The sequence below is a fragment of the Primulina huaijiensis genome, chromosome 7 (genome assembly GCF_012295235.1).
Source record: "Primulina huaijiensis isolate GDHJ02 chromosome 7, ASM1229523v2, whole genome shotgun sequence".
NCBI lineage: Eukaryota > Viridiplantae > Streptophyta > Magnoliopsida > Lamiales > Gesneriaceae > Primulina > Primulina huaijiensis.
This window is the reverse complement of record NC_133312.1, coordinates 2640017-2653674: the sequence shown is the minus strand read 5'-3', so window position 1 is coordinate 2653674 and position 13658 is coordinate 2640017. Positions and strand designations below refer to the sequence as shown.

General features: G+C 34.0%; 2 protein-coding genes across 5 annotated transcripts; both read right to left on the bottom strand.

Annotated features, from left to right (window-relative positions):
• Window positions 1-538: 538 nt before the first annotated feature.
• LOC140980878 (probable WRKY transcription factor 2) lies at window positions 539-4299 on the bottom strand. Of its 4 annotated transcripts, none has more exons than XM_073446965.1 (7): window positions 4021-4299; window positions 2862-3430; window positions 2303-2485; window positions 2064-2175; window positions 1461-1962; window positions 1215-1373; window positions 539-1060 (listed from the first exon to the last, which is right to left on the bottom strand). In XM_073446965.1, exons 2-7 carry the CDS (start codon window positions 3309-3311, stop codon window positions 601-603), a joined length of 1866 nt encoding a protein of 621 aa, XP_073303066.1. In that variant the 5' UTR covers window positions 3312-3430; window positions 4021-4299; the 3' UTR covers window positions 539-600. The 4 variants fall into 4 exon arrangements, with proteins under 4 accessions (XP_073303066.1, XP_073303065.1, XP_073303064.1 ...); XM_073446964.1 differs by having other exon boundaries at window positions 2862-3372; XM_073446963.1 differs by lacking the exon at window positions 4021-4299 and having other exon boundaries at window positions 2862-3924.
• Window positions 4300-10082: 5783 nt separating this feature from the next.
• LOC140981826 (scarecrow-like protein 18) lies at window positions 10083-11788 on the bottom strand. Its single transcript, XM_073448306.1, has one exon. The coding sequence runs from the start codon at window positions 11735-11737 to the stop codon at window positions 10466-10468; it is 1272 nt and encodes a 423-aa protein (XP_073304407.1). The 5' UTR covers window positions 11738-11788; the 3' UTR covers window positions 10083-10465.
• Window positions 11789-13658: the final 1870 nt, after the last annotated feature.

Sequence of the window (13658 nt, the reverse complement as noted above, 5' to 3'; positions counted from 1 at the left end):
AAATGGTACGTGTTTTTAGGTTAAATAAAAAATATGGATAGTAACTTTTTAATGTTAAATTAGGCCCGCCCTTTCTCACGCACGCGTTCATGTTGGTTCATAAGTATAGATAAATGATTTTAAAAAATATTTTATTAAGATAATATTAGTTATAATTAGATAAAATTAATCAAAATATATTTCTATCATTTTTTTAATTAAATAACATATTTTTGTAATTTGATAAGAATAATTTATTAAAAAATTATATCAAAGTTAGTTATTTTAAATCTCTAACCTTGATAATTTAGGAAGTATAGATATGCTAATGCTGTGATTTTTTATTATTCAAAGTTAATTATTGAGGTTTCATTTTAATATGTTTAACTTTTAATGTATAATTGGGAATGTGTATTTTTGAAAATTTCTTGTGTTCTTTGATATAAAAAATTAGTTTAGATTAATTAAGGGTCCCACGCTTTATAATATGGTAGACGTAGATAAACTTTTCATACGATAATAATTTTTATTTTGCATGAGCATAATTATTGACATTGGCAAAATTTAAGCATTAATAATTGCTAAGTAGAACTTATACTTTGTAATAAATACATTCCCTTACTATTGATTTGGTTCTTCTTTGGGCAGCATATGGTCCGTATTGTTCATCTGGAGTGGCTGATGTCCTGTAAATGGATGGACTGGCAGTGCTGATGACTTTCCTTGGTTAGTTCCTGAAACAGCCATTCCAAAACTGGCAGGCCCAGCTTGATGATTTATTCCAAACGCATATCCAGGATGCGATCCGAGCTGTGGTCTGCCTGGGAGACCAAACGAACCGAGTGGAGTCCTTTCGAAACAGGCCATGCTGCATTGAAGTTGATGAGGCTCCGGTTTCTGTATATGACTTGAAGCAGCGGTAGAGACTTGCACAGAGTTAACATGGCTGCTGTTACGAGATGCGGGGACATCATGGTTGTGCTTCCCCTCGTATGTAGTTATTACAGACTTGAGGTCGTGACAAGCCCTCTCCACATGCTTCCGCACATTGCAGCCTGGACTCGTACACTTGTAGTAACTCCTGCAACAGACATGAAGAGCATTAGTTATCATCCCAGAGCTTCTGCCAACTTAGCAAGTGTACAAGCTGGAAACACATAAATCACACGTTTTGTTGCGTTTTATCTTCACCATATTCCTACTAGTTAAAGTTTAACAATGTTATCAAATTTAACCTCGGGTTTGGGTTTCCTTTTACGACTTTCTGACCATATTTGCGCCACCTATATCCGTCGTCCAGTATGTCCACATCGCTGGTGGTTTGAACCACAACTCTAGGCTCCCTTATGGCTCTGGCAGACCCACTCATTTCTTGAGCATAAGTTTCAATCCTCCTACCAAAAGAAATAACATAAACAACATAAAATTTATCTTGGCATCCACTTCAGAAGTTTATCACTCGGGCAAAATGAAGTAGAAACCTTCTCTTTGCTTCCGATTCTTCTCCTTCGCCATCATAACCTAATGACGCACTTATGCGAGTTGCATGATCATCTTCATCATCGTCTTCATTTAGAAAGGTGGAAGTCGTGTCCAAATCGTTCCCTGACTCAAATTTGGTGTCATTTAGAACCTGAAAAGCACTGTTTCCGTAGCTGTATTCTTGGCTCAATGGTGCTGAGGATGTAGCTTCGAGAATATCTTGCCTCCGATCTGGTGGAGGTTTTGGGTGGTTGTGTGCTCCCTTGTAGATTATTTCTGTAATATGGCCTTCTTGAGACCACACCACTTTCTTTTTAACTGGGCAATTTACATGAGGGCACTTGTAATAACTCCGAGGACAGTCACTTGCTTTCACATTTTTCTGACCATATTTTCTCCAATTATAATCATCCCCTGATGGGCCACCATCAGCATTGGGATCTCCGCTGCTCAATTGATCTCCATCATCCTCCTGTGGTTCATTAGAAGATGGAGAATTCTCTGAAACAACAGTAGAATCATAAGTTGACAAGATGAACTAAAGCTGAGTTTGTTCTATTCGGCAGGTGACTTTGATAAATTTGCCATCAGAGACAACTTACCATCGTTGTTAAAGTAAACTTTGGAGGGATCAATAGTGTGATGCAATGGGAGGATTTCTAAAGAATCTCGAACAGTAGGAAATGGTTGTGGAGAAAGACTAGACGGAATCACCTGGTGGATTGACAGTAAAACAAATGGAAAATGAGCGTACTAGAAAATGTAATACAAGGAACTCTATAAAATGTCTTTCTAGTGATAGCAAAAGATGCAAACAGGATAAAGAGACTAAATCAGTTACTTCATTCACTGCCTTAATATCGGGGAATAAACTACATTCGGCAACCGATATAAATGCAAATGATGAGGCATCATCAAAAGTTTTCTCCTTGACCTTCCCATGATAATCTCTCATCGATGAAGAATTCTGAACACTCACACTTGGCGCAAACGAAAATTTTCCAGTTGTAGGGGACGGCAATACCTATAGAAACAATCCCAATCAATTAAGGACGTCAGAAGGATGAAGCATATGGCTATTTCTTAGTTAAGGAAACCATAAATTGGTTCCCTTATTAAAGTACTAGCATGAACACGACTTGAAATGGAACTATATGATACAAAAAGGAAAAGTTTGCAAATGGCAATGACTGGAATGAGAAAACATTTATTGATCATGCCCCCTTCTTCAAGAGACATGCTGCAATCTTGACCATTAATAGTCATAGCATTCATCAAAATTTTTCGAAGTATATGATACCTCGTATTTTGAAGTATCTGATCGAGAAATTCTAATTTTTTTAATTCTGTGTAAAGAAAAAAGAACAGTTAATCGAAAGGTTTATATCTACCAAGCTTACCAGAGGATTCGAGAGGAAAACAGGTGAATCCAGCAGAATTGTTGGGCTAAGCCCAAGAGGGATAGCTAAACAAGGCGATGGCACTTCAGTGCTCTGAGAACTCTCAGAAGGCCTGATGCTCTCTGTATCCAACCTTGGAGCATTGAAACCGGTTCTAGCTGTGATCCTCTCCATGAGACCTCCACAGGAGCCCATTTTGGCTTCAGCCGGCACATTTATGTTGCTTCCTTTTTCTACCATTACACAAGCTCGCAATCCATTCTTTTCAACAGTATTTCTTGATACATCTTGTACTTCAGGTGCCAGAACTGTTCCATTATCGTGAACAAACTCGGTATAAGATTTTGCTGCATTGTTATCAGAGACCAGTGATGGGAAAAAGGCTCTTGGACTAGGCATCGGAAACATCCAGTCTTCCATTATAGCAGCATGATCATCAAATCCACCCATAATACCGTCTAGTTTCCCAAATGACTACAATTTCACGGAGCTTGATCCCGAAGTAGAAAACCTGAAAATCTCATATACATAGAAGAGGGAAACTTCGCAAAATAAGGTTTCTTTTAAACCTAAGAAAGGAAGCATAACGGAAATGAGTCCAATCAAGTTGAGCAGCCATGGTCAAATGATTCACGTCCCCAAAAGAAACACAAGAACAGTAAAGTTGTTTATAATTACATTAAATACTATAAACAATATATAAAACACTCACTCGCCCCCATGAAAAGAAAATCAACGAATTGGAGCTGTGAGAAGGTTAAGAACTGTTAAATCGATTTTCCCTTTTGAGATCCAGAAACAAAATGCAAGCAATCAAGCCAATAGTAAAGACCATTCACTCTAATAATAAAAGAGGAAAACCGAATTCCAAAATCTTTATGCAGGGATAAACTTTAAACAGATGATTATCATATAAAAGACTTGATCTTTTTCTCAAATCACAGTCACATAAGTTATAACAAATGGATACAAAGAAACAATACTCTGAAATCATAAACCCTTTGAGTTCTAACTATGGGGAAAAAGGAAAAAATGATTAAAAAAAAAAAGAAAAAAAAAAGAAGAAGAACACCAGCTACAAAAACAGGAAAAGAAAAAACCAAGCACGAGCGTCAATCATTAACAAATGACGAATAGATTAAGGTATGAAAATTCTCACCTCAAGAAAACAAAGAGGGGTCAAGATCAAAAAAGCTTAGACCCCTTTTCCGGCCCTCCATCAGATTAGCTTCGGCTGCTTAATGGATAATTATCACCAGTAAATGACGCATAGTATCGTTTCTCCCCTCAAAAGAACGGACCAGACAAAACCAAAATACATACCCCACCTCCCCTCGTGTCAATTCATCTCTGTCCGTCAATCTGTGATAAACCAGAATTTTGATCCATCAGGTGAAAATACAAGACATATTGAGGAATGAAGTGGATTTTACAAGTTGATTTTCGGGGATTCAAGTTATTTTTGGGAGATTTCTAAAAATAAAACTATAAAAAAACCTCGTGCCTTGTCATACTATTTGAGGGGCCCGGATGAAAATATTTATATCTATATAATTGCCACCTGTCCATGCATTATATGTGCACAACATAAAACAATTGCAAAAATTTGTGTGAGATGATATCATGGGTTGTATTTTATGAGACAGATCTCTTATTTGGGTCATTCATGAAAAAATATTATTTTTTATGTTAAGAGTATTACTTTTTATTGTGAATATCGGTAGAGTTGACCCGTCTCACAAATAAAAATCCGTGAGACCGTGTCACAAGAGATCTATTCATATTGTATATATATATTATATCAAAATTATTTATATATACACTTGGATGGCGGCTGTTGTCCTTTGATGCTTCTTTTCGATTCTTTTGGTACTCATTTTATTATTATTATGTGACAACTATTGAAATGGGAAATCGTCGTTTGAAATGAAATCGAGTGTGTAACATATATTTAAAAAATAATAATTCAAATTAAAGGGTCGGTTTGAGATTTCAATTTTTTTTGGTCATGAAATCGACCTATTTCGATCAATATATGTGTGTAACACAAAATTAAATGGTTGATATTTCGTAAAAAAATAAAATTAAATGGTTGATATTTCGTTTTTTTTTTTTCTTTTTTGTTCATTTGAAATGAAATCGACCCATTTCAATAGTTGCCACATAATAATAAAATGGAGTACCAAAAGAATTGAAAAGAAGCATCAACGGACAATAGCCGCCATCCAATTGTAAGGAACAAAATGACAAAAAAGAGAATACGATTTCATGCATTTATTTGGAACCATTTTATTTTATACTTGATTGCTTTGACTATATTAATTTTAAAAATTAATAAAAACAAATTAGCTGGTGGATTTAGCAAGTCTCTGCGTGTGGTTTACATTTCACATTTTTAATTGCAATTTCATCATCAGATTTTATATCTATACTTATTAGACAATATATTTTTATCCCAAACATTTAATACTCTTCATCAATAATTTAAAATTAAGATTTATATTGTGAGACGACTTCACATATCTATATCACATATCTATATTTATATGACAAATCGATTTGATTCATCTCTGTAGTAAAAATTAATATTTTTTCATAAGTCGGATCGAATTAAAGATTCGTATCATAAAATTGATCGTAATCAAATATATTTACCATATATATAATATTTTAATATGTATATTTTTTTGTGTTTTTCTTGATCACTTGAGGAATCTAATAGTAGTAACGCATCCAAAAGACTATAAACGCACTTCGAATCTTTCGTATGTGGGCCTTACTAGTCCGGCCCAAATAAGAATCAATTCGGGCCAGGTCGCGATTGGTAAAGAATCACTCCAAAAATGAAAAATAAAAAATAAAAAAACACACACGATTAACTGAAGATGCAAAATCTTCTCTTCTATATAACATAAAAATATACAAGCGACAGAGCAGACACTTTATACGTATAACATTTTATATATGTGTATATATATTAAAAGACAAAAACTTGTGTGAGACGGTCTCGGGTCGTATTTTGTGAGACGGATTTCTTATTTGGGTCATCCATGAAAAAGTATTACTTTTTATGTTAAGAGTATTACTTTTTATTGTGAATATCGATAGGGTTGATCCGTCTCACAGATAAAGATCTGTGAGACCGTCTCACAAGAAACTCACTCATATTAAAAAAAACACATATATACACGTAACATATGCGAAAGGGTCGCTAGTAAAATAATAAAATTTAAGGACATTCTATAAAATTAAATATCTATTTGTATTAAAGTTAAATGTGTGAGTCGGTTTGGAATTAAGAAAAAAAAGTTTTCGAAAATTGGTTATTGTTTAATCATCTTTCTTTATTAATAGTGTGTATATANTAAAATTGTTTTTTTTTTAAAAAAAAAAAACAAATTAGAATTGATGGGGTATGGTACGTAGCACAAGTAAATACATAAATACAAAGTACGGCTTTGGCGTGGCCTCCTTTTGTTTAAACTTATTGCACGGCCCGTTTGGATATGTCCCTAGGCCTCACCCCTATGTGTCTACTGCCCCCTTCACCTCCCCTGTCATATATATTTTTCAAAGTGAAGTTTTTTTTAACACAAATCTCGGGTCGAATAGGTTCATATCTAAAACAAAAATAAATGTTTTTGACATAAAATATGATATTTTTTTATGAGTTATGTCTGATAGAATATTCGTCACACAAAATTGAACAATAATGATATATATGTGTGTGAGGCATGTTCTTTTGTTGGCCTTGAGACTGTCTAGTCTAGCTAAACTTCGCACGTAAGAGATCATCAAAATTTGATAAATAATTTTTTTTATTTAAAACTTTGGATCCATCATTTCAATGGTCACTTGAATGATTGATTTCATGTCTTTCACCTTTTCCTCTCATTTTTTTCCAACTTTTTTATATTCTTCTTCACATTTACTTTTGTCAAAAAACAGACTGTGCAATCGACATATCAAAATCGACTACCATTTTTGCCAAGTTGGGCATTGACAAGTCTCTAGGCATGCATGTGGACTTATAACACGACCTTACATGCAAATTATATTATAGATTAAATGAAGAAATTGTGAGAAATCAATTTACGCTTGCCCTCTCCTTTTGTCTCAACTAAATTAAATGCTCTATCATTTTTTTAATAATAAACTATATGTTAATATTAATTTTGCCACGCAATTTATGCCTTTTCTGTCTCCCTCACAGCGCACACACACACACAAAGCACACTAATTTGAAATTTATATATATTAAAATGTGCATTGTGGAATGGAATTTATTTATATAAATCAAAATAAAGAAAGATGCCCACTCACCAATTTAGTAATATTATTGACAAGAAGAATATCAATAAAGCAACCGATTGATTTATCATAATCTAACTATCATTGGGTGACTCGATTTATATAGGATATGGCAAATTTAATGTCAAAGGCAGATCGTTAGATTCCATAAATAAGTGTGTCATTTGTGTTTTTTTTTATCAATATAATATAATTTAACATATGCTTTTCGATCGGTGGTTATAAATAATATATGACATTGGAAAGGTGACAAGGGTACAAATGGGGACACATTTAAAGTTGGGAGTCTTGGATTGCTCATTTCTTGCTTCCAAATTTGCTCGAGATTTAATTTTCTCCTTTATTTTTTGGAAAAAAAACATCATTAAGAAAAATATGACCGGGAATCGAGAATTATATATATTTAAAAAAAATATTATAATACATATAAATTAATTTTTAATTCTTGACAAAGAAAAAATTGCAATATTAGTCTTTGTAAACTTGAGACTCTACGCGATCAAATTTCAGTATTGATATGTTTTTTTTGTTGTTGTAATTTTAGACATTTGTCCGTATAATGATGACATGGCATGTGTGAGACATATAATTTTTCTGAAATTGAACAGTATCGATGATCAAAACGAAAAAAACTAACATATTGAACAAACAATTGCAGTTTTCCCTCAAATAGATGAATGGTTACATATTATGCTAAGGTAATTTTCGAGAAAAAAACAATTATCTAGTTAGTAATTAAAATATCTATACTATTATATTAAGTGTGAGGACATGATAATAACTACTTAGAGAGGACACCAACTTTTTTTTCCCAATTTTACTCTAATTATATGATATTAATATTACACTTTTGTTTTTTCTTGTTTTTGTTTTTGTTTTAATTTCAACACACACTTTTATTTTTATTTCAACAATTCAAATATCAATTTAGACCCTCCATAATTTGTCAAATTTCATTTTAATCCATCGATAATAATAAAAAAGATTGTACACACACGCATCGCGTGTGCATAGTAATCTAGTAGATTGCTCATAGAGATTTACAAGAAAGACCAAGTCTGCTAAACCCGACTGGTTTGATGTCCAACGTTCTTAAACGTAAATGTAAATCAATTCTAAACGTTTTATGATCGGTTTAAATCATACGACACTCAATACAATTTTGATTATTAAAATAAATTTTTTAAACTTCCCGTTGTTACTACACCAACAATATGTGGTTTGAATAACCTGAAGATGTTAACATTCTAGTGCTCGCAATGGCATATGCGTGTGGTACGAGACAAATACTGTATACCGTAAATGAGATCAATTCGCAATCCACAAGCAATAAACTGAACCTGGCGTACGTATACCAGAGCTATTGCGTGGGGCTTTGAATACCAGTAACCATCTTGTCACTCGCTGTCACTTTACTATATAAAAAACTTTGTGCAAATTATTGCCACAAAACCTACTTTACTCCTGTGATTAAATTATGCATTTCCCACTCTCTTTTCACCATCTCTACTGTTATATGTATATGTGTATGTGTACCTCTCCCCTTTTGATTCAATTGTGTTCAGAACTATTGCATCATTCCACTGAATAACAAGATTTCAGGATCTTTCTTTTACTTTTTATGGACCTGAAAACTATAAAGGAAATCTGATGCGACCATTGCTGCGTGTGTGTTGTTAATATAATTGGGATTTGACTGATTCAGTCGTTGAATAATTAAACATGCAGATGCAGGGGGACTGAAGTATTTGCTGGGGTTTTGTTCTTAGATTTGGTATCGCTAATTATATGGTCAAGATGTGCATGTAGGAAATTATAAATCAATAACCAAACAAGGAATTTTATGAATACAATTAATCTTCTATGCACATGGGAGCTTGCATCTTTTGCTGTTAAAAAATTTCTTGAAAATATTAATTATTTGTTTAACTTGCTCCATAATTATCTTGTAACATTGTAAGAAACGGACGTACAAGGGAATTTATAATGTCTGCGGTAATAATGAAAAATGCATGGGTTTTGTATTTAATATGGCAAGATTGGAGAGCATGCAACATTATGGTTGAAAACTTGGACATAAACAAATATGTAAAGAAAAGGTGTTTTGAAAAGCCCATAAACAAGAAGAATGGACAAAGAGGAAGAGAGGAGGAAAAAGGTGGTGGTCCAAAGATTCCACTACAGACGAGAGATATATATATATATATATATATATATATCCCATTGCCAATTCGTAGGAATTGAAAGGGTGGGGGGCAAGATTGGTAACAAGAGTTGCCCTATTTGAGAACTTTCATGGTTTTGCTGAGGGGACAAAAAGCAGAAATTAGGGCAAATTATATGCCCTCATGGCAGAAAAACAAGAAGCCTCGTGCACTCTTCTTGAAAACCCACAACACACAAGATCAAGATCCCATGTTTTATTTCGTGATATATAAAATTAAGTAACCCTTTTTCCCAGAACGACTTTAAAAAATGATTTGATATATGGGATAAATATTTCATCTACGTACATAAATAAATAAAATCAGACGTGAAATTGTGCCGATAAAATTCGCAAAAACATCAACGAAGACAAAGGAATTTTAGGGAAGCAAAAATGGCAACTATGCAAAGAACTTGGTCTTTTCTGCTTTCCATTAACGAACAACTAGGTATATTTTTTTTAGCTGAAATACAACTAAAAGCAGCATTATAAGACTATTTAATTTTCCAAGAATCAAAAGGTAAAGTAGAATTATGGGAAATTCTTGTTGAAAAAAAATGAAGCTTTATTAGCATTAAAGGTCAAAAGATTAACCGACCCACACCATGATACAAAATGACAAACAGACATATATAGCTCCACGAAGATAATATTGCTAATCAAACTTTTCATGAACCACATAAACATACAGATTTAACGCGCCATTGACCAATTGTGTCATCTGGAAAAAGCTAAATAACATAAAGATCAGATAAAGTTTAGGAATATTCTTACAAAAAATTATACTGAAGTATAAGAATTACACGGATAAACATCTTATAAATTATAATTAAGCCATCGAAGCAGGGACGTGTTAAGAATTAGGCATTGGCTGGTCTGATCTTGTCATGTCAGCACTATAGTTCCAGAAAAACCTCAGTGAAAGTGTCCAAGGAAGCTGGGAAGAAGATGTTGCTGAATCTGGAATAATCGAGCGAAATAGGTTTTATGGTTTTCCTCCGAATCCCAGAAACTGAACGGATGAAAATTAAAATCCATGCACAGCTAAGGAGATTAGGGTTAGGGTTTCCCATCCGTATCATTAATTTTAGTGCCAAGAAGAAACTGAGAAAAGGGGTTGATTTTGCCATCCCAAGAAAAGGGAATTGTTGAGACTACGAAGTTGGTAGCCTTCAGAAGGGTAATGAAGCCGCAATAAAAGTTTAGCTTGAGAAACAGCAAAAGGGCTCAATGGAACATTGAGGAAACCAGAGCTTCGCAACATTATCTCCCATGATCTGAATCTCTCGTGTCTTTCTCTCCTGTTTTCTCCTTCGGCGGCCACTATATCAGTTATCTCTTTACCAAACCATATCTGCTCCAACGCCTGCCTCTCTCGACTGTTTGGCGGCAGAGTTGCTTCCAGAGACTCGAACACCGCAGCATAATGGTCTAGTGCTTCCACGAATCTTTGCTGAAAAAAGGGGTGGTTGTGATTTGCTTCCCTCTCCGCCACCGTGAATACTATGGGGTTCATTGCTTTGATCCGGTGAAGGAAGAGGCGGACGGAATCGCGGTTCTTTAGCAGGCGGTGGAGATAGTGCATGCAGTTCACTGCTAGAGCTTCGTCTGGCAAGATGAGAACTGAGGAAGTAACAGAAATGGGGTCCTCATTTGTGAGGAGGATAAGAGGATGAAACTTAAATCTGAGGCCTAAAGAGTGAGCGAATTTCGCGAGACGATCGCCTGTTCTGCGTAGGATTTCGAGATCACTCCCTGTGGCGGTTATCCGCAGTGTTGGCGTCGGGAAGCGCTCAGCCACCGCCTGCATCAACGGCGGCCATTGTACGCCGTGCATGATGTCGAAATCCAGTATGTGGATCGCTTGTTGGCCTTGGATTGATTCCAACATCGCTTGATTGGCCGTAAGCTGACTAAACCTAACGAATGGTGTCACTTGATTGAGCGACAAGTACGAGGAATGCACAAGGGCTTCATCGTTACTTGTAGAGCTGCTTGCGCCGGCGATTGTGGGTACAGAGGTTATCACAGGACTAGGGATCATGAAGAAATTTGCAGCGGCGGCATGCCGGCTGAGACGGATCGAAAGAGCTTTGGTGAACTGGTGTACTAACCTTTCCGTAGAATCACCAAAAGGGGTGGACTTTGTTGACAGTATAGAGATTAGCCGGTGAGCGGCGGTGAGATCAGACCGCGAAACTAGCTCCGCGCAGCTTATGAGCAGCTGCCGCATATGGATTGGCGGCGACACCAAACTCCGGTGCTCATGAATCTGGCGATGGTGGTGGTAGACATTTGGCGGCGGCGGCGGCGGCTCCTCCACCTCGTCATGAGATGATGAACCAAATGAACCCAACATACTGACACCTCCAATCACCAGTAAGCATTTAGGAACAAGCCCTAGAAAGAGAGAGGGCAACAACTCATGATAATAACACAGTATTATACTATTTTTACGCCTTTAAAAAAAAGGTATAAAGTGTTGAGACACAGAGAATTAATGGTGGGGGAAGAAACGAGGGACCTAGCCAGAAAATTACTAGAGTCGGTTTAAGTGCGAAAATATACAGGTTTTTAAAGAAATTTTATTTGTTTTATTTCTTCATTAAAATACTAAAAAATGTTACAAAACCATTTTGTAATAATTCTATTTCAATTAACAGAAAAAAATGAAAAAACTATAATCGGATGGAATTTTTTAGATATAAAATCAATATTATATTTAATCAAATATATATTATAAATTGAATATCGATGTTTGATAAATGCTGAATATTATATTTTTCAAGAAATCAGAAAAAAATTGTATGGCTGTAAAACTAGCCAGAATAATTAATCAACAGAATAATTAATCAACAAAATAATAAAAGTGAATTGCAATGACGAAGAGATACTGAATACAACTTCTCATTTTCTTGTACTTGAACAGATCATCTGCATAAAGCTCAAAAATACATATTTTATTTCAAGAACTTGTATAAAAGAAGTGTCTTTAAAAAATTAAATAGTATCGCTAATATCAGGAAATTGAAATAAAACATTTTCCCAAAACTTGTCATGGAGCGAAACATTTTCATATGTAAAATTTAATCTTTTATGCCTAAGATAAATTAATATGTAGAAAAGTTAAAGTGATAAGTTACTTTCAGAGTATATATATATATATATATAAGAAAATTTTTGGGACGGAGCAGGGGAACCCTAACCATCCACCCTTCAAGAAAGTAAGCAGGCAGTGTTGGAATCTCGAACTCGTGTGTAAATTAAAGAACAGAATCACACACAGATACACAGATGATGATGATGATGATGATGATGATGGAGAGAGCAATAATGGCAGCAAAGAAGGGGAACTCACTTGCGACATAGTGGGTGAACATGTTCAAACAGTAGATCTCAACTAGAAATACATGGATAAATTCTAATACAGATAAATATATATTAGAATTAGAGCATTTCGGAAATTAATATCATATCTAGGTTTATGTCTTTAATTAAAAAGAAAGTTAATTTTATCTAGCTCTTTATTATTCAAATTCTTTATATTGTAGAATTTCATGTTTAGTCATTATTTTTTAATTTTTGACACGTCAGTACTATGTAGGCTTTATATCAACACCACATCGGTGCACATTAGTGACACGTCGAAAAAAATGATTAAAATTACAAATAAGATAAAAACAAATTATTAAAACTTAAAATTAGAAATATAAAATATCAAAATTGCAAAAAAAAAAATACAATTACACAATTCCAAAAATTCAATATACTTCCTAAAATTATGTGTGGATAAGAAATAACACAAACAAACAGGGCCTTCTTTCTTTCTATTTTGACAGTTTTAGATAAAATTTTGGAGATATACTTTCAAAATATAAATTAAATTTATGATTTTGTTTCGGGGAGATAAAATTAATGATTTTTGAGTTGGAATATACTAACATTTACTTTATTATTTCCTTAAAACACAATTAATATTTCCCTTATATGAAGTTTATGTTGTATTTAGATCGATGAATTTCAATTTTTTATATTATTTTAGAGAACCAAGATCATGAAATTCAAATATATCTTTTACGTGATTACACAGTTTTTCATGTTAATTACGATGAATTTCAAATTCACTCAACAATGTTGTCATTTGAAGTTCATTCTAAATATGTAAATAAGTAATGTATTTATTTAAGATTTGATCTATTATCTCATCATCAACACTAAAATTATAATCGAAATACATATATTTCATAACTTTTTATCTCTTGAATATTCTTTCCATGATA

Coding starts and splice junctions, on each gene's coding strand:
- LOC140980878 (XM_073446965.1), bottom strand. CDS start 3,311: ATGGGTGGATTTGATGATCATGCTGCTATAATGGAAGACTGGATGTTT. Junction 2,176..2,302: donor ATATTAAGGCAGTGAATGAA/GTAACTGATTTA, acceptor TCAATCCACCAG/GTGATTCCGTCTAGTCTTTC. Junction 1,963..2,063: donor AGTTTACTTTAACAACGATG/GTAAGTTGTCTC, acceptor CTGTTGTTTCAG/AGAATTCTCCATCTTCTAAT.
- LOC140981826 (XM_073448306.1), bottom strand. CDS start 11,737: ATGTTGGGTTCATTTGGTTCATCATCTCATGACGAGGTGGAGGAGCCG.